General features: G+C 39.4%; 1 protein-coding gene across 5 annotated transcripts in view; it reads right to left on the bottom strand.

Moving 5' to 3' along the window:
- Positions 1-25,714, bottom strand: part of FGF14 (fibroblast growth factor 14) — a 718,038-nt gene that overhangs the window by 114,227 nt on the left and 578,097 nt on the right. For all 5 annotated transcript variants that reach the window (XM_067016974.1, XM_059042417.2, XM_067016975.1 and 2 more), the window contains exons 2-3: positions 24,309-24,419; positions 17,992-18,095 (exon numbers count right to left, since the gene is read on the bottom strand). In XM_067016974.1, the coding sequence (XP_066873075.1) occupies positions 17,992-18,095; positions 24,309-24,419 (215 nt within the window). The remainder of the gene's footprint in view (positions 1-17,991; positions 18,096-24,308; positions 24,420-25,714) is intronic.

Consider the following 25,714-nt stretch of genomic DNA (forward strand, 5'->3'; position numbering starts at 1 on the left):
AGTGGTTGAGAGTCCGCCTGCCGATGCAGGGGACGCGGGTTTGTGCCCCGGTCCGGGAGGGTCCCGCGTGCCGCGGAGCAACCGGGCCCGTGAGCCGTGACCGCTGCGCCTGCGCGTCCGGAGTCTGTACTCCGCAATGGGAGGGGCCACAGCAGTGAGAGGCCCGCGCGCGCGCACGCGCGCACACGCACACGCACACGCACACACACACACACACACACACACACACACACACACAAAAAAAAAAAAAAAAAAAAAAAAAAAAAAAAGGAGCGGGACTTCCCTGGTGGCGCAGTGGTTGGGAGTCTGCCTGCCGATGCAGGGGAGGCGGGTTCGTGCCCCGGTCCGGGAGGATCCCACGTTCCGCGGCGCGGCTGGGCCCGTGAGCCCGCTGCGCCTGCGCGTCCGGAGTCTGTGCTCCGCAATGGGAGGGGCCACAGCAGTGAGAGGCCCGCGTACACATACACACACACAAAAAGGAGTGGGATTTCCCTGGTGGCGCAGTGGTTGAGAGTCCACCTGCCGATGCAGGGGACGCGGGTTCGTGCCCCGGTCCGGGAGGATCCCGCGTGCCGCGGAGTGGCTGGGCCCGTGAGCCGTGACCGCTGCGCCTGCGCGTCCGGAGTCTGTGCTCCGCAATGGGAGGGGCCACAGCAGTGAGAGGCCCGCATACCAAAAAAATAAAAATAAAAAATAAATAAATGTCAGTTATTTATACCTAGACTTTTAAAATTACTATAAGAAAGGACTGTAATCTGATGCTTGCACCATTAACCGATTGTGTCCTATTGTAAAGGTCTGCCATGGACAAGATAAGAGCATAATTGAAATGACATGACTGTAAAGAGAAAGAGTGTGTTTCAAAGGTATAAGCTCTTTCAACCATGAAAATACTTTTATATGTCTTCTAAGTCTATTACTACAAACATCAGGACACAAAGTGAAGCCACTAGAACATTCCTGAAACCATGACAAATAAGTCATAGAAAGAAGATCCCTGCATTGCTGCCAATTATGGACATTTACTAAAACTAGGAAAGCCAGATCCATAGCAAGACTGGTGTAACTGGTGATTTTTGACACTATGTCGCCCATATGTAATCTCACCGACCTCAAATGCTGTGTTCACTGCACTCCTGTCCTCATTAAAAGACATTCCTTGAAACTGGCTTGACGGCCACGCATGGAAACATCACCTTTCATAGAAGCCTTTTTGCTTTGGAGCCCCGGTGAATAAAGGACATACATTTACGGCTCACTTATCATTATAACCACATATTTACAGGCTTTTTATTCAACATATGTCACAGTTCTCATCTCTTACCGTATGGCTGAGTTACCTTTGTTTTTAATTCTTTGCTCTACGGCAGAACAGAACTGCCCGTTTTATAATACGTGGTTCTCTGGGCTTAGCACGAGTACTGCAGTCATGCTTCTCCCCTTTTATAATTCCCAAACATTAAGTGATGAAATCTAATCAGTACATAATTCTCAATGCACATCCTTACTGACTTTTGTTTTGGGAGGAATATACTTTCCCTAAATCATGTGCAGCTCTTTGCATGGGTGATATTTCCATAGAGGTACATGTGCGTTCTTGAATATACCTTGGCTAATTCAGAACAGTTAACTCAGAGCAGAGTTGTGATGTTGAAAATCTGAAAGATTGTACTGCAGGTGCCAGAGATCAACATTCCCACCTCCTCTGACATTGTAGAAATTTACAGGAATGGATTCAGATCAAGAAAATCTTTGTTTTGGCTGACTCTCTCTAGATTTGGTAGAATAATGGAAAATCTCTATGATCTACCTAAAATGGGAAGTCCCAGCCTGGAAGTTCTTGTTTTCTGAGATCCTTATCACCATATTGCTGCTGGTACTTTGCAAATGTCATGTAATGGCAGACATGCAGAAGACAGAAAAAAAACTTTGTAAAGAAATTCCTTATGCAGTTATAAATATGATATTTTAAGGTACAGTGACTTTTAAAAAATGTCTGCAATAAGAAAAATTGCTATGGAACTTGTAAGTAACACAGCCTTCACTAGTGAAAACAAAATTTCTTTAAAAATGTACTATCAGTGGAAATTTAGCTATGTGTTGGATTTTTCAATAATCATCATAACAGCTTTCACAAACTGTTGCATGTTAAAAGCATCTCTAATCCAAGACCTTAAGTGTGTTGCTTTAATAAGTCTTTATGTGTACGTAACTTATAAAACAACAAATAACAGCTCTAACCTGATAAGAAAACTTGGGGAGCAATTCCTCTAATTGTAACAGCGGGACAGGGAGAATTACTGCTGGCACGGAAAAGAACGGACTCTGAAGTGGCCATTTACAAAGATACATGTGAAGGTGAGTGATTAATTTGAAAATATCCAGTGGCAGAAACTAATTATGATTTGGGGGGTAGTGGCGAAGGTCACAATACAGAGACAGGGAGTCAGAGAAAGGACAGTGCAGGCATGCTGAGAGAGACAGAAAAGAAATCAAGGGTGAGAAAGAAAGAAAGTGACTTTTCAAAAAGGTAGCTTGAGAAAATCTCTGTCTCTAAGCAAAGAAAAATGGCATCAGAGCCATTAGTGAGGCACAAGTAGCACGTTACGGGTGTTTGAAGAACAGAAAAGATTTCTCCTCGTTTGGGGGTGTGATGGGTGTAGGGGCAATGGACCAGGGAGGCTTCAGCGTTTAGGTTGGCAGAAAGCTTTGAACTCCAGTGCACAGTGTCCTGACTGTCCCTCACGCGGCAGAGGTCAGCGTATAGTGATAAAACAGCACGGACAGTGGACATATCCAGTCAACGTGCCAACAATCTGGTCAGCGCGCCACCACGTGCGTCTTTTCAGCGTTTCCCTATAGCGCTCTGTGCTGCTCCCTTATGATTCTGTGGACGGCAGCTTGATCTAATAGGAGTTGTGTCTAATTGATTTGCCCGGTGTGCACGGTTCATTACTGGTGCTGTCGTGATACCTAAGACAAAAGTAAAAGATTTTTAAAAAAGGATACTAAAAATAAACTATATGGTCCAAGAAGAATGATATAAACATACATAAGCCAAAGTAGTGCCTTATTTCTCCTGTAAATATTCTGATTATTTTTAAAATGTATCAGCATCTGGAGAATCAATAATGAAGGATATAAAAGTAGAAATCTGTACAAAGACTAAGTATCTGACAAGCAGCCTTATCAAGGGTCTTAGCCAGAATGAAAATGGAAATGGACTGAAATGTTAGTATCTGGGAGCCCCCTTCAAACTTGAAGGCAATGCAGCTGAACCAAGGACATGTTCTGCCCCTTAATTTTTTTTCAGTACCTTTTACAACGAAAACATTAACGTTTCATTCATCTTGGCAATCTGGATATCCAGAAATATCCTTGGTTGTTACACATACATTAAATAGGATAAAACAATTATATACTTCTTCATTATGACAGAATTACAAATGCTAAATGGAAAATATACTGAAACGAACCTCACAGCTAAATATGGATGAAATGTTTTTCTCCTAATATATACATATCAGCACCTTGAGTGCTAGTATTTTCCTTGCGATGGCGTTCTTTCTTTCATACGAATATGAATAGGAACATGGTTAACTCTTCAACAGATGACCACTGTTAGGAGACGCAGAAATGTATCACAATTAAAATATATTTTCAAAATCATCAATGTAATGACACACATTGTAATCATGTGTATCCTTCCAAGAAATTAAGTTTCTCTTTTCCAAATAAGGTGATAAAATGGCCCTCTTAAGAATATGACACATGATACATATTACTGCAAGTTGAAATAAAAGTTTTCCTAAAATCATGACCCAAATGGAGTTATATTCTGTGTTTAAAACTGTAAAACCCACAGAATGAATGAATTTAGTTTTCAAGGAAATAAATTTAAAAATCAGTAACAAGTTCCCCTTAGAATCATGCATAAACTGTTTATTTTTATTACATACTTATTATACTGTATTGACATTTAATCTAGTTTTAGGACATAAAAAGATGCCATGGAAATGTTATTTTATGGGATCTACTTTCATGGGATTGTTTCTAGGTCATTTCAGTGACAGTGTGAAAGCAATGTGACATTAAGAGAAAGATAGTAATAACAGTTGTAGGCATGAGATAAAGAAACCCTGAGGGCTACCAATTAAGTGAACTGAGCTGTAAATCCTTAAAAAAAAAAAAAAAAAAAAAAAGAGAGAAAAGGAAATATTTTTACCCCAAAGCTCCAGATTTTCCTTCCTATGAGCTTGTTGCTTTAATAATTGGAAAATGACCTCAGAAAGGTTATTTCATTTCTCTTTAAAACTCATTAGACTTTATGAAACTTAGAAAACCAGTATATTTGCAGATCTCTTACAAGAATTGACACTGTGTGAGCACTAATCTGAAGAACCATGTACTTAAGTGTAATTTTTTTTTTTTTTTTTTTTTTTGCGGTACGCAGGCCTCTCACTGTTGTGACCTCTCCCGTTGCGGAGCGCAGGCTCCGGACGCGCAGGCTCAGCGGCCACGGCTCACGGGCCCAGCCGCTCCGCGGCACGTGGGATCTTCCCGGACCGGGGCACGAACCCGCGTCCCCTACATCGGCAGGCGGACTCTCAACCCCTGCGCCACCAGGGGAGCCCCTAAGTGTAGTCTGTATTTGAGGTGATGACAAGTAGGTACATACACTGATGGATCAATATAAATGCCCTTGGCAGGTATCATAATTTTAGTCTTTTTAAAATTTTGAAGAGAGATCCTGGGACATAAGCAGAGAAGAGGAAGAACGCCCCCCTCTTTCCCTGCTAACCCAGTGCTTCCACACTGGGATCTCTCTGCGGCAGAAGAAATGGCAGAGAGAGAACGTTGCTGCTGGCGCTGTGCCCACCAGGCCAACCACACAGCCGGGGAAGTTCCGACTTGTTCGTGCTGCGTCTGTGACAGGCACGGCCGCGTTTGCTGACCTTACGTAATTAGTTGCCATAATTCTGCCAGAACATAATCACAGTATCTCAAGATCAAAGAAAACAGGATTGAGTGTTCCATCTATTTCTTGGAGAGCGTTTCAAATGTGATCATCATGTTATAAAAAGTCATTCAGAATTCTCAGAGGCACCAAGAGGGCCCAAATGCTTCCATCAGTGCTGGTGGCATTGACAGCCCTCAGTGAGTCTTCTGAACTGGGTATTTTCTCCTCCTACTACACACGTCCACCTACCAATACCACTCTGTTGTCCATCTAAGAAATGAGTTGTAGAAGAAGAATTAAAAGAAGAACTTTTTTTTTTTTTTTTTTGCTGTACGCGGGCCTCTCACTGTCGCGGCCTCTCCCGTTGCGGAGCACAGGCTCCGGACGCGCAGGCGCAGCGGCCACGGCTAACGGGCCCAGCCGCTCCGCGGCACGTGGGATCTTCCCGGCCCGGGGCACGAACCCGCGTCCCCTGCATCGGCAGGCGGACTCTCAACCGCTGCGCCACCAGGGAAGTCACGCTCCTTTTTTTGTGTGTGTGTGTACGCGGGCCTGTCACTGTTGTGGCCTCTCCCGTCGCGGAGCACAGGCTCCGGACGCGCAGGCGCAGCGGCCACGGCTCACGGGCCCAGCCGCTCCGTGGCACGTGGGATCCTCCCGCACCGGGGCACGAACCCGCGTCCCCTGCATCGGCAGGCGGGCTCTCAACCGCTGCGCCACCAGGGAAGCCCGAAGAACTCTTTGAAGAATTAAAAATAACTGGACTTGTGAATTATAAATTCTATACACTATCCATAAAGATTGATTTTATGTTCATAGGACTTCACAATGAGTATTCAGGAAAATGCCTAGATGAGAACTAAGAGAGAACACCCACATTTACATATCAGAATATTAATTGCTATGTGTGTACCCTTTTCATCGTGTAGGAAAAGAGTATGTGTTAGTAGTTTGCGGTTATAGAACAGCTAGACACAAACACACACACACACACTACACAGCGCCCCCAGTACAATAATTCTATTTTTCCCCTGTGGTAACATACGCAGGTATGATGCAGTCACCCCTAAAGATTATTGAGTTATCCTTGCAAAACTCACTTTGAAGTGGGATTAACAAGATTAGTTCATGAATGCATAAAACTCTGGGGCTTTGCAGTCTCTACATTTCCAGGACTTGGGCATTATGTTTCTACATCTTTATCTTGCTGTTCTCACCGTTACAGCCTCAAATGTAAAAACCTCTCAAGTAACCGGTAACGCATTTCTAACACTTTTTTTTCCAGAGTAAAAAATTATTTTAAAGGACAAAATGCTTCTAGGTAGAACACTGACATCAATAGACAATACAATTAAGTATTGAGCAGAATGGTTAAGGTAATTTTAACATGCCGTTATTGGATCAATTAGTACACAGTAATTTGCCATATATTCAGTGTTTCAGCAAAGCCTTGGGCAAAGTCTCTTGTTAAGCAAATGACTGGAATATTAAATAATGGAAATGAAGTGCTACAATGTACCACATTCCATAGTTTTCCCTAGTCACGTTAGGAACATAATGTCTAATGAAGTTATTATTCATTAAAAAGTTAAATAACATGGTATTTTAGTCCTGGTAGTTAATGGTTTAACAAGTCTGAGGAATTTCTAACTGGCCCCAAAGACTGACCATCAGGAATAAAATAATAAAATCAGGACTGGTTTTCAGGGCTCAGAGAACCGAAGTCTGACACAATCACATATTCCTGACATGGTTCCTTTTCCCTTTTTGGGGTTATTGTTATTGCATAAATGATGCATAAAAATTAATAAGAACTTTGCATTCAAATTCCTACAAGGTGTTATTTGATTTTTTTTTAGATAAACACAAGGGAACTACTGCCCAAGGCAATTCTTCTGTCTACCCATTTCAATGTGCAAAGCATTCTCACATAATGTAATTTTAAATTAAAGGCTCACTGCTATTTCTCCTGGGTATACATTTGGCTTTGCTAAGTCTATAAAAACAGTCTTGTAAAGGACTCAAACTGCATTAGAAAAATAGTTAACCCATTTATGGTACCTGTGGAACAATTTCTTGATAATTTCCTCCTTTATATTATGATATTATGATATTTCACATTAGAGTTTATTTCTCCATGGACATTAAGAGAATGCCTCTTACCTCGTCCCTAGGTAAAAGTTGTCTAGAGAACTTTTGAACAGTTTGAAAGTTGATTTTTTTTTCTGTTTATTAATATTGCAAGAAACAGAATTCTAATTGAAATTGGAATAAAACCAATGTAGGAGTTGGGTATATGGTAAGTAGAGGTATCTAAATTGCAAGTTCTTAATACAAAAATTTTTTTCCATTGCTTCTACTGATAACATTAACTGATTGTTATAGGATAGAAAGCAAAATGTTAAATGACGATATTTAAGTAATGAATAATGCAGGAGGTGCCATTATTTCGTCTGAAGTTACATAATTTTTTTTTACCATTTAACACAACAGCAAAAATAATATGAGTAATAAGTACTGATTGCAGAGGAGGTGCTTACAAATGAATGGGCACCTTTGCATTGTGGAGCATTTTACATGCTTCCTAATAAATACAGTTGTTTCCATACCACAATAAATTTGCAGCTCTTAAGGGAAAATAATTTGCCATGACAAGGATCTGGATCTCTTATGGACTCAGCCTCAGGTTTAGAGAGTGGAAACAGTGTTATAAAGGGTTCAGAGTTGAGAGACAGATGAGTTAACTGGAGAAGTTATCACAGATGGGGAGTCAGTGAAGGTCAACCCTCTGTCATTATGCCCTTGTGAAAGGCATTCACAGCTAACTTCTTGCATGACATGGATGCAAGCTCCTCCTCTCATGACATAAACCAATATTCACCATTTGTCAGGCTAGTACCTTTCGGTACTATTTGTACCAGCATAAGAGTAAAGTAGAATAATGTTTCCTGTTTGTCCAAATAACTATTTCTGCTAAATAGTGCCCTGGATCCAGGATTAATAACCAAATGAAATATCTCCATCTTGTCAGAGATGTAGCGATTCCAAAGCCTCACAAAAATATCTCGCTCCCATTCAGTATCTTTCTCTGCTGGGACAGCAGATAACAACCAGTTATGATGCTGTTGCATGGGTTGGGATGTACCTATTAACAAGTGACTCATCTCTTCATTTCATGTAGTTGTCCGATCTTAAAACCAATATCTAACTCTAAATAAAACTCTCAAGAGATCTATGTCCTTACTCAGAAGTACACTATGTACCTTTCCACGAACTTGCAATCCAAATTGAATACATCACCTTAAGACAAACAGCCAACATTCAGTGAAACCCTAAGTAGCTCAGAGCACAAAACACCTTTCCATAATATAGAGAAATAATTCAAAGTTAAAATGTATGGAGTTCATATATATAGTTTTTTTTTTTTGGTGGTACGCGGGCCTCTCACTGTTGTGGCCTCTCCCGTTGCGGAGCACAGGCTCCGGACGCGCAGGCGCAGCGGCCATGGCTCACGGGCCCAGCCGCTCCGCGGCATGTGGGATCTTCCCGGACCGGGGCACGAACCCGCGTCCCCTGCATCGGCAGGTGGACTCTCAACCACCGCGCCACCAGGGAAGCCCATAGTTTTTATATATGTGAAAACAATATAGTTTTCACTATAGGAACAATTTTTCCAATTTTAGTAAATAATGTGAAGAAAAACAGCCAATTTGGTTTTTCAGTAATGGTAACTATGATAGTTTCTCTGGAAAAAAATGAGTCATATTTTTATGAATTATTTTTTAAATAATATTTCTTATTAATTCCCAGTAACTGAGAAATGGAATGTAAATTCCTAGGAAATGGGCTGCGTTGAGGAAACTGAGAGAAACACCCAATTTCTGTTCAGAGCCCACCATGAACTCATGGCTCATGGGTTCTCAGAGTCCGTGGCAAGTAGCTTACATACAACCCCATTCCCAGAAATAGAAAGAATTCTCTAAAAGTAAAATAGGTAATCGGAAACAAACCCCTTCAACTTTCCCTGGGTGGGTGGTGTATACAATTTCAATAAGGAGGCGTTCCACATACACAAACAATTTTTTAAAGAATCACAATTTCCCCCCAATTTTAGAGGTATTAATTACTGCTTTAAGTGTTAGAGCTGATTTGTCATTCATTATATGGTATATCGGCCTTCTTAGCATTTATGTATTTAGAGTTTTTTTGCAAAAGTTTTTTCATGGTATGGAGAATGAAAACAAAGAGATAGTTCATTCTCAAGTATTATCTATTGATTTAGGACTCAATTTTTCAGGTAGTGTTTGAAATTCCTTACATATAAAAACTCCTTTCACCATCTACCATCCATCCTCTACAAATACAGGTTTTTAAAAGATCGAAACATCTAGATCTAACCTAAATTTTGTTACTATCTACAGTATTTTATAGTTTTCACACTAAAGTAGGATAAAATTGCAAAATACAATGATATTTTTTCTTTGACACTACAAGTACATCAATTCATGAACATATAGAAACAATGAAGTCCTTTCTCTAATTATCATTATTCATGCTCTTGCTTTAAATTGCTTCAAGTGGTAGCGACAATTTACTAGAAATCAGGGTTTACTTTTTTGCCTTGAGATTATTTTTTAAGGTGAAGACAGCATTACCACTCACCCATTAATGTAAATATGACCATGTTATAGAGGCAGACAGACATTGCATATCCGAGTTCTGCCTCTGTGAGTTTATCATGCCCTTTCAGGAAAGGAAATGTGTAAATAAGTGCTTTTCTGCAATTCTAACTCGAGAAATTAACAGACTCCTATCTTCTTTGCTGATGCTTAACGTTTTTTTTTTTTTTGTGGGGAAAAAAGATAAGTGGCGTGCATAATAAATAGCATGAACAAGGAAGGCACTCAAGGAATAGCTTCATAAAATTTGCTGGTGAAACTGATTCCACCTTAACAAGAAGCAATCAAGAAGGACAGATTGAAGACTTCCTATGTATCCATCACTATCAAAGGAGTGATAGGAAATGTACAAACATAATCATGGAATCAGGGTTCTGAGAAAAGAGGAGAAAAGACGCTTAGAATTCATCTAGTCAAGATGCCCTCTGAATGATTTCCTCATATCTACTGGACTTTAGAGGGTTTGGTTGTTGGCTGGTTTGTCTGTAAATCGGGAATTTTTCACGTATCTTTGAAGGTCCAGCACATACAGCACAATAGCTGTCAGTGGAAGGCATACAATAATACTGGTTGATTTGAATGAGCAAATAAATGAATTTATGATTATACACATCTCTGCAGAGTGCTTGATTCTTCAGCCTATATTTAAATGTTGAACAATTACACTGAGCAGAGATGATCTTCTGTATATTTCTTGCACACTCCTGTTATCAGACATACGTGTTTAATTTTTGTGAGGTGTAGGGGCTTTGCTATAGTTCAGAAATTTATATAATGGTGGGCCCACATGGGATCACCCCACTCTCTTCACAGGACCCGGAAACGAAGCTGCAAGCATCAGGAACCTGCTGATCGTCTAGGACAGAAGGAGGCCTCCTTTGTTCCAGACATGGGACTTGTGTGGGAAGGTCCTGCTTAGAGGAAAACAAACTTGTCTCCGAGGAAACAGAGGCTTAGGAAAAGTACACAATTTATTAAATATAGATATATTTATTTTCTAAGTAATTTCTTAAAAAAAAATCCTAAGCAGAGTTCACTTCTGAAGCACCCCAGCTGTGTTGTCATTGAAAACCTGCTCTGACAGGATGTCCTTGTTCTGAACCAGCCCCTCAGGTCAGCAGAGCACGCTGGCCCCAGGCCGATCATCTCAGGGAGAACCCCTGAGCTTTTTACACCGTGAAGACGAGTTTTCTTGCAAGTTTGCAAACCAGCTGTTACTAGTTGCAAATTCAATGCCTTGGTTTCTATTTCTCTTACTTCACTTTCTCAGGTCTCAGCAAAATTCCTGTCTTTCCCTGTATTATCTTGATGCTCAAGGACACATTTCCAGTCCTATTCTTTCCAGACTGAGCAGTGACCACGGTGGGACTTTCCTCTGTGCGGTTCCTCAAAGGCCAGCTCGTTTGATCAGTGGGAAAGGCGAACACTACTTGTGGTCACGTCATTATGCTTACTTCAAAGGGGCCTGAACTGGACCTTGAATTTGTAAATAACAACAATAACAATAATCATAAAGCAATGGTAAATACAAAATCATGTCATCTCAGAGTCACAGCTCCTGAGGCAGGGAAGGCAGACCCTTGTTTATCGAGGGGTACTCCTTCAGGCACGTGGGTTAGAAATGCCTGGGACACATATGCAAAATTCCGATTTTGAGGCATATCCAACTCACTGAATGGGGAACCTTTTAGGTTAATGTCCTGGGGTCTGGATATTTCCAATGCTGTCTGAGTAAGTCTTACGTATAATGAGGATTGCGAGTTACTAGAAGAATATCCAAAGGCCTGATACTTTATTCCCGTATTATTAGCATCATTTTTATAAAGGCACAAGTTACGAATTTCCTCAGTCCTCTGCTCTACGACCCGGTGTCCAAAATTGCCTCTATCGATTTTGTATATTTAGAAATCAAGCAAAATATATTAGGAAGCTTTTCCAAGAAGTCATGACACTTAATAATGTTCTTTCTGATACCTAACTTCATCCACGCAGATGCTGTTGACCCCGTTTCTTCATCTTTGTCTGACATTCAGCAGGAAAAGGAAAACAATCGCCATCCATCACAGAAGAGTTCTTTCGCCACCTGCGAACCATTCGTAAGACAGCCCTTCGATGTGATTCCTCCAGGGTACGCATGAATCTTCACCCAGCAGTGGGGTTATAACCCACCTGGAAATCCTGGTTCCAAAACTGAATGCAGCATCTTCCTCCACCCAGGCTCCCCTCCTTCTTCTGGGTTCTGTTTTCTTCACGGGAAGCATCACAGCTCACCAGGTTCTGAGTTAATCATACCAGAGTGAGCCGTGATTCTCTCACCTCCCCTACCCCGACAACTGCAGAGTTCTTCCCATAACTCCCCCAAGAAACACTTTCAAATATCTCTCATCCTTTCCAGTCCCTTAATGCCCGGGTGGCCAACACCAGTGTCTCGAGGCCCAGAAACAAAGGTAACGTGTGTGTAGAAACAAAGTTACTGTGTGTGTAGTGTCTTCCCTTAGAAATGAACTTATTTCCAAAACAGAAGTAGAGTCACGGATGTAGAAAACAAACTTATGGTTACCGGGGATAAAGTGGGGGGAGGGATGCATTGGGAGACTGGGATTGACATAAGCACAGTACTACATATAAAATAAATAACTAATAAGGACCTGCTGTAGAGCACAGGGAACTCTACTCGGTGCTCTGTAATGGCCTAGATGGGAAAAGTATCTAAAAAATAGAGTGGATATATGTATATGTATAACTGATTCACTTTGCCGTACACCTGAAACTAACACAACAGTGTAAATCAAATATACTCCAATCAAAATTTTTTTTAAAAAAGGAGTAGTTGTCATTGTGGCCCAACTGTAGACTGTAGAGTACTTGCCCATCCTAAAGGCATTCAGATCACAGTGTGTGTGTATGTGTGTGTGTGTTCATGCACACACACACACACACACACACACACACACACACAGAGTCCGTCCAAACAAAACACATGTTTGCCATTTCTATTTCATTCGCTCTTTCTTCTTTCTTTTTCTTTTATTCCCCCATTCCCCTACCCTCTTGCCCCTGGAAACTACAGTTCAAGTCTCTGCTTCTATGTATTTGACTTGTTGAGGTGCCATGAGTAAGATCATGCAGCGTTTTTCTTTATGTGTCTGGCTTATTTCACTTAGTACAATGCCCTCCAGGTTCACCCATGTTGCTGAAAATGGCAGGTTTCTTTCCTTCTTTAGGGTGATGACATTCCACTAATACACTCAGCGTCCCTCACCTGGGCTACTGCAATGGTTTTCCCACCGCCACTCACCTCTTTCCACTAATTCTTCCAGCTATAATCCTTTGGGAGTTAAATACAGCTACAATACTAACCAGGCATAGCTACCATTCTGGAAGGGGAAATAGGTGAAAGTAGTTATGGCGATAGAGAAGAAAAAATGTTTTAGGTGTGATTGGAAACTCCAGACCGTGCTTCTAGAAGGAGGATTTGGTTCTCTCCACCCCATAGTGGGAGGCTGGAGCCAGGAGTCAGGTGGGTTCCGGGCATGTGATGGAGGGAGTGAAGGTATGACCTGCCCTCTCTCCCCTCCTTGTGATGTATCCTCCCCATTTTCTTCCCTTGGCCGTTTCCTTTTCCCACCCTCCCTTCATTCTCTTTCTTTTCTCCCCCTTTTCCCCAGTGCTGCCGAATGCATCTTCCTACCGCTGATTTATTATCTCCTTTGCTTTTCACTGCTCTCTTCTTCCTATTATCTTCTGCATCTCAACCTTAATTCCTTCCTCCAAATTCCATTAAATGGCGCTGGAACTTGGATAGCCTGAACGTCTATTTATTTATTTTTATTGCCTGCTATCAACCTAACAGTAGAAGAAGAGGATGTTTCATGTTTTCCTTTTGTCCAAAGACGACTTAAAATTAGTTATACGTAAGTCTACCATTTGCTTTTGTTTCTAAATCGTTTTTTTCCTTCTGGTTTGTGACCTTAAGTAGAATGACCGCATTCTTGCCTTTGTCATCATCAGTCATATGCAGGGTCATAGGAACTACGTGAGTGCCGGAGAGAAATTGACTGAAGCGCTATACTTGCTTTCTGATTACAGGAAATGATCTGAGCCAAATTACCAAGAAAGGATAATAGCCATTTTGAGCCTGGATGATATATCCAACTGAGTCATAATGTGGAAGAGACCATAGGAAAACCTGATAAAAAAAGAAATATCTATGCAGCATGGTAAGTAAACCTTTAGAATAGGTGTAAATTTTAACTATTATTTAACATTTCATACAAAGAAATAGAAACACTCTGGTCAGAACTGTAATCGTGTACATAAATGTGTGTGTAATTTAGGCACAATGTGTAATTCCACTGAAACACACACAAACTAGATACACACAAATGATATATATATATACACACATACACACACACACAACACACATATATACATTTGCAAAAGGTGTTAGATATTGTTTGTGCAGAAAAACATGCAAATAGAGTCCTAGATTCTTAGAATAACAAAGACATCAACAATCATCTCAAATTTAATATACTCTTTAAGATAAAAGAATTGACCCATTCAGAGAGATGAAGAATGAAAGATGCAAAATGGAAGGGGCACCTCCGTGTAACCAGATGGATGGAAACCCGCTCGGTTATAGCTTTGCCTCCCGGCTCCCACGGGTCCCATCAGGGAACAAGAGGCTGGCCCCCAGGATGCACAGTCATCAGATGCTGCTGAGGCCCTGGGCTCACCTGCAATGCATAGGGATGGCCAGTGACAGTCACTGCAGCTCAGACGACATGATTAATCTCACGCGCTGCCTGGTACCTAAAGGAAAACGGCACACTGGGAGGCATGGCTAGGGTACCCCACCAGCACTGGGATAAACGGTGACCGGGTTTCCTGAGGACGGATGTCCAGAGATGCTATATTCAGAGACAAGATGACTGTCAGGGCTGAGCAGAGAGCTCACACATCACTCCGTGGGCCCAGAAATACAAGCGCACTGGAAACCGTTTCTAGTTGGTCAACATGCATTTTTCCTAAATATCATTCTAAACTAATTCTTCAACAAAGTATTTCCTTGTCAGTTTCTGTTCCGTGACCATGCAGCCTGCATTCTATCTTCAAGCAGACTGTTTGTATCTAACATCAAATCTCTTGAGACGCATCTTCAAGAAACATATTACAATCATCATGACCACAAAAGAAATGACTCTTGTCACGTCGGAGAAGAGATTCCACAGGGAACAAGTGCCTTCAGCATCGGCAATGTGATCATTTACATCTCGGTCAAGATACCTTCTTTCATGCCCCTGAGGTGGAATGATCCGACAAATTAAACGTCGTTATTTGGATGGCAAGGGATTATGAGAGTTACTTCCTGAAATACAAATAGAGGCATTTACACTCCAAGTCAGATCCCTAGCATGACTTCCATTGAATGGAACTCACTTTGAGTGATCTGAGTATTTTATTGCCTACATTCTAAATTTATAGCTCCTCAATAAAAGCGGTCTCATATCAGACACTAGTCTAATCTGATCTTTTGAAAGTGGGCATAAGCTTAAAACAGATTCCTTCGTTTCTCGAACTTCAATCTTCATTAACTTTTTTCTTTAAATCTTAACTTGAGTGGAGTTTTCCTTTTCAAAAAGTTCTTCAGCTTAGTTCAAAACTTCTTAGTTGAGTTAACCACGTTGGCTTTAAAAATTTAAGCTCCAACGTTACATGTGATACATTTTAAGAATATGAAGCACCCAGTATATACTATCAACCTTTCCTCCGATACATATCATTTTCTACGATTTTTTAATTTGAGACTCTCCAAAGGAAACAGATTACATTTCAAATGATACTTCTCAATAATTGAAATTAGGTTTCTTCCCTAGGTAACAATTCTCTAAAGATGTTTATCACATCATCTTGTGTTGAGAACTTCTTCTGAGAATGGGTGCCAGACCCTATTATGAAAACTGTTCGGTGCATGAAAGCAGTACAGGGAAACAGTTAAAAATGTAAGCTAATGAGTCAGACTAATAAGGCTCAAATCCTGTCTTCTCTGTCGACTCCCTGGGTGACTGCACAGATTCTTAAGCTCTCTGTTCATCAGTATTATCGTTTTAACAATATTTGCTTAATTGGTTGGGAGAATTAAATGAGCTAAGACTGTAATGCACTTAGAACAGTGCTACGCAGAGTGTACTAGATACATATTAACCATTATTATTATTACATATTATAGTAATTGTTATACCGTGTTGTCCTAGATTATTATTTGAGTAGGCTCTCAGAAACTAATTATGGAATAAAGGACTGAATGAGGGAAAACCTTTTTTTCCTGAAATATTTGAAGTTCAAATTTCATTACCTTGAAATAAACAGAGCACTTTAACCATAGAATATTAGTAAAAACTGGAAATCGCGTACCATTTTAATCTAAATCCTTTTCCTACAAGATGCTGAGGATTCTAAGGGCCTGGCCTGGGCAGGGGACGTTTTAGGGTAAGGCTGGGTGACTAGAGCGCTCCTTACCGGGTCCTGGGTTCAGAGCAAAGAGTCAAAAATGAGAAGAGGAGAAAACCAAGATCTGCAAGTCAGAGAATCAAGACACCAAAGGCAGGCACAGAAGCCAAGTACCTGAGGAATCTCGAAGGTGAGAGTAGAAAACAGTGGGTCAGACAAAAAGCTTGACGGTTGTTACTGGGACTGATCCTAGGGCACGTGCTGCCCGCAGACCTGATTTTTGGGTGGAAAGGCCATACTTCAGGTGCTGAGGACTGAACTGGGCAGTCAGCTCTGGCCTCACTCTATTCTTGCTGCACCACTTAGACTGCACTGAACAGAACCAGTGCTTGGATTTTAAGCTAAGACACGTACTCGCGATGACATTCTCTACCTTTTAGAAAAACGGCACGCACCCGAAACCTCACCACAAGAAAACAGAAGGCATCTCAGAAGCAAAAAAGATCAAACAAACATTTACATTTCCCCTACATCAATGCATATACCTGAACAGGACAACATGATAAAAATCATCAGTAGAAGCAGATCTAGAAGCTATGGCAGAAACCGCATCGAATAATTGTTAGGCATCTCAGAGATTACTTGCGGGTAAAAGAAACAAAAATAACAGAACAAATGTCAAATCAATGAAACTGACTTTTATCTGAAATAAGGTATCTCTAGAAAATGATCTTTATCTGAATCGAATTTTTCCTAAAGGGGAGATAGGGAATTCTAGCTTCCTCTTGCTCCCAATGTGTTGAATATTCATCTTGTGAAACAGAATGCAATTTGCATAATGCAGGGCCCAGGGCTGGGCGCAGGAACACCCTTCAGGGAAGGTGGAGGAAGCTTCCCAATGACAAGAGCATTTCCCAGCTCACTACGAAGGGAATCTGCAGCTCACATCTCATCTTCTTTGACAGGATTTCCCGGATTTGCTGAAGAAAATATATCACATTGCATGGGAGGCCCCAGAGAATGCTTCTTCTCTGCTTAAGTTTCAGGTGTGTGTGTGTGTGTGTGTATGTAAAATGTATGTATGTTTACATGTGGTTTTTTTGATGATAATATTTAACAACAACAGAGTTTTAAAGAATTTATACTAAGATGATATGCAAACCCAAATAAGAATTTCCTTTGAGGCTCCATGATTTTATCCACTTTTGCTCAAGGGACAGTGGAAAGAAGTATTTTCATCTAAGTCTCTATTGCTTGGCCTTGTGACAGATATGAATTCTAACTGCATTATAATAAATGGATACAGTATATCTGGATATGAATTATTTGTAAACAGTAAATATTCCAGAAGAGGCTAGAAGGTACCCAGCTACTAGTAGTACACATTACCACAAAACCGAGACTTGCTTAAATTTAAATGCAATATCCATTTTGATATTAGCATTATTTTCCCAATAAAGCATTTACTCAATCTGAATTCCCATTTTTCAAAGAACTACTCTCTCCTAAATTTACTTTTTTAGAATTCACATTTGTTTCTTTTTATAAAATAATCTTTTACAAGAAACTCCCTAAGACAAGCACAATTCTAAACGGTAGAAAAAGATTATATTAATATCAATGCTTTCAAAACTGCTCAATTTTCTATGAACTGGGACATAGTAAAATACGCAAATGCACAATTTTAAAAGGTGATGTAACTCTTCCACTTGATACACTGATATTATCAGACATTGATGACTAATGAATTAATAGCTCCTACAGCATTGCAGTAAAGGTCAAATGCTAAAGCAAAAATGAGAGTCACGGGACAGCACTTTCTCATTTTCGTGGTTGATGCTTTCGCTACGTTGCAGACATTGAGTGAATGGCCAACATCTTGGGCATGCTACTTACTGATGGGTAGAGGTAACCTTCTCCGTTCATGGCTACGTACAGCCCCGTTTTCACTCCCTGAATGGCCACGACGCGCAGCCCCACCGGTATGAGGTTGAACAGCGCTGGGAAGAGAGAGACAGTCCGTCACCAAAGGGCAGGAAGGAGCAAAGCGCCCCCAACACTTTTCTCTGTGTCATTTGTCCTATTTGAGAAACATTATGTTTGTTACGACCTTCTGAGAAGTTCCAATTCATTAACTTTTATTTCTCTATTTCAGAAGTTTCTGTTACAAGTAAAATCTGCACTTGAGCTCCGATTTATCGATCTTAGCAGTCTCCCTACGGCATTCTGAAGAACTGATGGCATAATAAACAGAATCAAGCCTGTAACGGTGATTCTAGCATCAAGCCTGTAATCGTGATTATAGTACCGCAGTCTCTGACACCATTCGATACCAAGAGAAATAAGCTACGAAGATTCTGAAAGAGCAGAATTTTAAGAGCCCAAGCTGAGTGTTTATTCCGGTCTTTTAAGTAGGTTTGCTTCATCACTGCAATGTAGGACAGGCAAGACGTTTAAAAGGTAATTCCAAAACTAAATTACTCTTGCAGAAGCAACATGATATGCCGGCAGAGCCCGGAAATGATGTGCACCTGCCAGTGTGCTAAAGTTAGAAACAACTAATCAGACTGAATGGTATGCAAATTTCATAGATAATTTTCTTTATTAATATTTCATAAAACTAGGAGTGAAAACTAGAACAAAGAGGGAAAAGTATTCAATTTTACCCACTTCAGAGATTAAAAATCACGTTTCCATGTTCTGTTTCTTCTCTTATTGACAAAAATGTGTTTTTACATATATTTCACATCGTGCACACAGTGATGTTATCACTGATTTTTTTTGTTGTTTTTTAAGTCTTAACATCCTTAATAATGCATTTCCATGCCATGGTTACATGTGACTGTGTAGTGGGTATTCTAGCACCATTCTTGGTTGATAACTGCTGGATGATTTTGGAGATTTTATCAGAGCACATTTATAGGATAACTGTTAATTATGGGAGGTTATCTGCTCCCATTCAAGTTCTTAATTCAAGTCTAATTCTAAGTAATAGAACCAGGCCGGAAGGGGCAGTGAAAACACTACAATGTCGAAGTAAATGTACAAGTAAAATATCTTAGGTTAAGGTTCTCACCTTTATTCCACAAAAGATACATAATTTGAAAAATGTGGGCAATTTTGACTTAAATCGATAGGTTTACTCAGTACATAATTTTAAATGGACTTTCTAAATTGTGTTCTATTTAATTCCAAGGCACATGTTTTCTCTGAATAGGGTAGGGGAAAATTATACCCTCTCTTCCAATTATTACATATTACTGATCTTGAGATCGCAGGATGTCTGTGCTACTCAGATGATGAAAGGAAAACGGCAGGCCATGGCCCTAGAAAATTATCCTGCAAGAACACTCCGGGGCATATATGATTAGGTGGATATTAGCTTTCATGATGCAAACTAACACTGGACTGTCTTCTGTTGGATTCTAGGGGCTTATGGTATCCTTATGGGGGAATAAGGCTTATGTTTGCTTATTTCTATTATTTAATATTACACGTGAGTGTGGATTTATTGAGTATTTGTGTCATGGTAACTCTCGGTGTTCCTTCTTCATGGGAGAAAGCCATTGGCCATTTTCACTGTCTTTTATAATACCTGAACTGTCCCATCTCCCTTATATTTTGAAAGGATGGGAATCATAGGGTAATTCCTGATTTATGTGCAAAAGTTGTTTTTGAAAACCATAATTGTACATCTGTCCATGCAAACTATTCTATCCTAACCTATTCAAACTTAATTATTCTAACCTTCATACATATCTAATGGTATTTGTAGGTGCCATATGATTGATAGAGGCCAGATGGAATAATCCCGGAAGGTAAGTGCATCATGAACTCACTGAAATAATATAGTATGGGAAAGAGTAAAATGATAGAAGATAGTCTAAAGTGACTGTATTAAAAAAAAAAAAAAAAACTGTCCCCCTCCCCAGGATTTTTGCTGTGACCTGAATAATAATTATAATAATAGTTATTACAATTTACAGGATGAAAACAGAAAGTGAATCCATAGAACCACCGTAAAGTGGAAGCCTATTCAGAGCTGACCATGACTGAACCATGGCGCTAACCAAAACCACAGATTTACCCACGTTAAAGGAAACATCATTACGTTTTCTCACTCGTTTTGTATATAACATAATTATAAAGCAATATCACAAGACCTAGGGGAGTAAGAATAATGTAGACGTCCAGGCTACGCTGTTCATTCTGTGGAACACTCCGGTCTCCATATAATAGTGAATTTCATTCAATCCTGGCTGCATGTTACAACTAGCCGTATTCAGAAAATAGGATGGCCATGCCCAGCTCCAGACCAATGGAATTAAATCAGTCTCTGGGAGTGGGTTTAGCGCATCACGAATTTTTTTTAAAAAACGCTCCTCACATGACCCTGACCTACAGCCAAGGTGAGAGCCACCTTCCTAAGGCCTGTTGGGGAGTGGGCACTGTGCGTGACCAGCCATTTTTACACGGCAAGTTATCAGGTTGGGAACTTCTAAGGTGAGAGGGATTGGTTTGTGTGAGGCTTCGATCTTGCAACAGTTATTGCATGTGGATATTTCTATAGTCCTCTTCTGCTTGCAGTATCTGGTAATGGGGACAAAGAAGTTTAAGAGCACAGGAAAACCCCCTGGGGCATCCCCAGAAGCAAATTGGGGAAGAAAGCCACTCCCTAATCAAATACCGTAGTCATGGTAATGCTGACCTTTAGTAGGTGGAAGGGAAACTCTAAGAATTTTAAAGAAACGCACCCCGGAAAATGAGTGTGGTGATGAAGAAAGCCAGACGCTCACTACCTTTTGGGAAAGATCTTTCCAGGGCACGTGCAACCCTAGGCGGGCAGGTGAGTTGCTCCAGTACCTCTCTATTAGGACCAATTATCCATCGCCAACCATTTTCTTGCCCAGATAGTTCTAGATCTCAGGCTGTTAAGCCTAGGAGGACATTAGGCTCGGGTTCGCCTGCAGGCCTTTCTCCTCTCCAACATATTTAAAATTTTTGACAAAGGAAGCTGAGCGGGTTGGTTCTGACTTTACCTAGTTTTAAGTAATCTCATATTTAGTAGTGGGCTATTTATTGAGCTCACGTCATGAAAATTTGAAGATTCAAGCCTCAGTTTTGTCATTTGATGACTTTTGGGATGGCATCAGGGTGACGTGTAGGTTATTTCTCTTTACTTTTCCTATCTATAGATGACTAATCCTTGTTTTGTATTCAGAGAAATATTTAAAAAAAAGGAATGTGTTTGTGAACTATTACATCGTAGCCTTCCTCAAGCAAAAAGGGCAGTGCTCTAATGAGGGCCTGTCTGTCTGTCAGCATCTCTGATGCTCACCCCCATTTCTAAAGAACACTTTGCAGGGCTAACCATTTCCCCAGGAGCAAAAGACTACTGTGATAAACCAGAGAAAAGAAAATATCTTAAAATTCATCCTAAAAACCTGTGTTTTTCAATTAAGATGGTGATAGTACACAAAAGTAGAGTTAATTAGTAATTCCCGCCCGTTGCTTTTATAAAGCTGCTACAATCTGCCAAGTTTTATTAAATTTTACAATCATACAATTTTTATAGCCTTTTGAGAAGGAAACATTTATCTCAGACTGTTTTATTCTGTTCTGCTTTGTCTTTGCAAATGTTGAAATGGTAAAGAAACTAACCTACCTGGCTTAAAGGGCACATAAAATGCAATGGTAACTTGTAAGAAAAGAAATCATGGGCCAGATCTTTGCATAGGAATCAAAATCCCTCTAATGAGGTCACTCTGATTTTGTTCCTATTTGCCTGTCCACAGGGGCTCCTGTTCCCGCTTGGTTCCCAGAACTGTTCCTCACCAGTATCTAAGGGGATTAGAAAGGATTTCACGAGCCACCCAGAGATTCTTGTTCCTCGGGTACAGTTACACAATAGTAGGAAAGAAGCCTCATACATTCAGGAACAGAAAGTCTAGTATCTTTTATTATCTCAGCTTTCCAGTCTAGTGTTTAATATTATGCAGATAACCAGATATAATCATGTGTGTGTATAATGCCTATATCTGTACTTTCACAATTTAGGAAATATTGTGCTGCTTACTCAATTGTGAAGCAATATGTTTTTAAAAGACAGTGTCTACTTGACACTTCTTAACTCGATATTGAGTCCATAATGAAAAATAACCAATTTGCTTGGCATTACAAAAACAAAAGGAGAAGGTAAGGAAAAAACTCATAAACCATTTGTTTGAAGGAAATTATTTTTCCAGGAAGTAAGCAGCATTTTCATACGGCTATAGTATATATATATATTTCCTACTATATATATAGTATATTTCCTACTATATATAGTATATTTCCTACTATATATAGTATATATATAGTATATTTCCTACTATATATATAGTATATATATAGTGTATATATATAGTATATTTCCTACTATATATATATATAGTATATTTCCTTTCTTGAAAAATTTTGTCAAAATGGATGGCATCAACCTCTAGTCTGATAAATCAGAGTGTCATAGCTCTTATCATAACCATAGTTGTGGAAAACTTGTTCTCGTGCTCTACTAGACTCTGGCGGAAGAAAATCAGAGGACACTGAAGACATCAGAACTTAGGAATCTCTAAAGTCCATGACCACCATGACTGTAAGATGTAAGAAAAAGAGAATGCGTTTTGTCAAAGCATGGGTAAGGAGTTAAAAGTGGGGAAAGGAAAATGAGAAGATATATATGTATTAACATGAATCAGAAGAAACTGACGTCTTTTGTAGGTCAAAGATGGTCAAGTGCTGATGATTTTTAAAGTTCAACCTAATATCAAAATCCCAAAAAGTAAACAATGTTTGATATTAGTCTTATGAATAAAAATGTCTTCTCTTTCTTCCCTGTATCTGAATTGCTTTACCTTCTCTTTTTCTAAATCAAAAGAGGAAATAAAGGGAACAAAAATCAATGAACAAATATGATAGGGAAAAATTTAAAGTACAAAAGGACGACATAATATAAACAAAGAGAGGAAAAAATTAAACATTGAATGGGAGGAGAATGTAGATAAACAAAGAAAATATTTAAAATTGAAAGAAAGATTAAAAATGAAGCGATGTCCAAAGTCTAAAATAGAAACACAATGGCTGGGAAAATATTGATATTTCACTTAGCAACACCAAATGCAAAAATAGTCTATATCATTAGCTGCTCTCAGAATCAGTGCTTCTCAACAGTTGATTACTAGACTTGAAAACAGGAAGAATCCACAATTTGGTTATATGTATTCAAAGCATCCTTCTTTCCATAGAATGATGTTCTGTATATGAAGGATAAATGATAAATCAATGAAAAGATTCATATCTACTAGTAATATGTGGTTAAATATTGGTAATAAAATCAATTTTTGCTTTTCACTAATTCTCCTGAGCAATAAAAAGTATGTCTATTTTAGAACTGATGTGCTAAACTAAAGGGAATCAGAGGCCAATATGAACAGAAAATGGGAAAGGAAAACACAATTGAACAAGAGGGGCGGACACCAGAATAAAAATACAAAGAAAAGTTATATATAAAGAAATAGTAAACTGAAGACAGACATTAAAACAAGGGAAAGTGTGTGGCTTCTTAATTAAAAATAAATAAATAAAAGCACAGACCCAATTTTATCAAATAAACAATTTGTACAATGCATTTAAAAGCACACAGCCTTCATGTTCTCTCTATAAAGAAAGATACTATCTTTTCTTTTTGAACACAAAGAATTTTAAAAATAATATTTTTATTATTTGAAACATAACATTTCTATTATTTGAAACAACTAATCCTTGTAACTCTTGAATTTCCAGTTACCATTAAGAAGCTACAGGCCTAATAAAGATAAAACTTCCAAAGTAAACATGTAATCAACTTTCACCTGAATGTGTTAGTGTAGTTACTTGACTTTGATGATAATGAGATTAAAGTAACAATAATGCTGGATGTGACAATTGTTTGGAAAAAAAAAAAAAACGGAAAAGATTAACTAATACGTCTCTTAAAATGACAGGTTTCTTTCTGGCTCTATGAATATTTCCATCCATGTGGTCCAAGTAAAATTGTCAGTGGCATTCTATTGTGTAACATTTGTAAAAATGAATGAACATAACCCAATAGTTGCAAGTGTATTTTTAAAAGTCATTTAAGTAGCAGCGTATCTTCTACCAATTGTGTTCACTGGTGGCCTGAGGTTGTCACTTACTAGAATTAGTGCTGTCATCCTTGGTTCCATCGAGAGCTCCATCGGGGTGCATTTGCAAGTAGTAGCCTTGCCTGCAATATAACCTGGTCACTATACCCTTGAGCTGGGGATCTGAAAGGCAAACATAGTGGACATAAGCCTCACAATGTGTCACAATTGAATTTCTTTTTTCTTTTCTGTTTCTTTTCTTTCTTTTTCAGAAGTAAGAGGGTATTTTATGGACATAGCACCCTGTATTTTATGTTTCCCAGATGCCTCTGTATTTCTCAAACCTGGAAGACGCTAGTCACAGAAGGTGAAGGAACTGTAGCCGTCAGCTGAAGCTAATAGGTCATTTTATGAAACTGATATGTGTGTATTTAAATGGTTGGTTAGTTAAAAGATTAAACTACTTAATCTGTTAGTTTAGTTATTAGTTAAGTCCTAAACTCACTAGCTTAATAGTTTAAACGAATACGATTCAGGACGGCAGGACAAGAGTTCTGCAAACTTCTGGCTTTAAGAAACCTTGTTAAAGGCTTCTTAATGGATTTTTCTTTTTATTTAATTTGACAAGGGATTCCAAAACGTGAAAAAGCTGTATTAAAAAAAAGAGTCGCACTAACATTTGGTACACATTCTTAGAAAAAGCCCTGATGTGGAGGATGTTTCCTTGATGTCTAAATGGTCACCCTAACTTGCACAGAAACATCTGCGTACTTATGTGTGATCCACAGGAAAATGTGTAAATCAACTTCTGAACTCAGGGCAAGACACTATAACAAACCCAAGCTCTCGGGCCATAATCTAGACCAATTAGATGAATTTAAAAGATAATCCTATATAACTTATATAACTAAAAAGGACAGTACAATTATACAATATGGCTTTTGATTCTTGGCCCAAATGGCTTGAGGTTGAGGGCAGTGGAAGTTTGTTAAAACCAAAAGGGAAGTTAGATGGTAACAGACTTCTCATTAGATGGTTCATCTAAAAGATAGCCAGTCTAGTGATCCGATGCTTCACAAAGAGCCAATTGTACCTTTGAAAATAAACATTTGCATGTGGCTTTTCAAAGGCCATCATCATCTCATGACTAGATTCGATGGGGGACATCTGAATCCCCGCCATGGCAACTGGCATCTCTCCACAACCCCTGAATAGGACATGCAAATGCGATCATGCTGTCAAAACAGGAGGATATTACAGAATGATGAAACAAAGCATCTTGTAATCAATCATTAAATGATGGACTTGCAAACAGCTGAAAACACACAAAAAAACCCCCATGCAAAAACAAACATAAAAAGCTGTTCAAAACAGAATATCCTCAGCCTTATGTTTAGTTCTCAAGAAATTAGAAAGCGAGAGCATCTGTTTCTATGTATATCTGAATTTGAAACATGACCCCATGGGTACACAGATTC

This window comes from Kogia breviceps, chromosome 16 (assembly GCF_026419965.1).
Source record: "Kogia breviceps isolate mKogBre1 chromosome 16, mKogBre1 haplotype 1, whole genome shotgun sequence".
NCBI lineage: Eukaryota > Metazoa > Chordata > Mammalia > Artiodactyla > Physeteridae > Kogia > Kogia breviceps.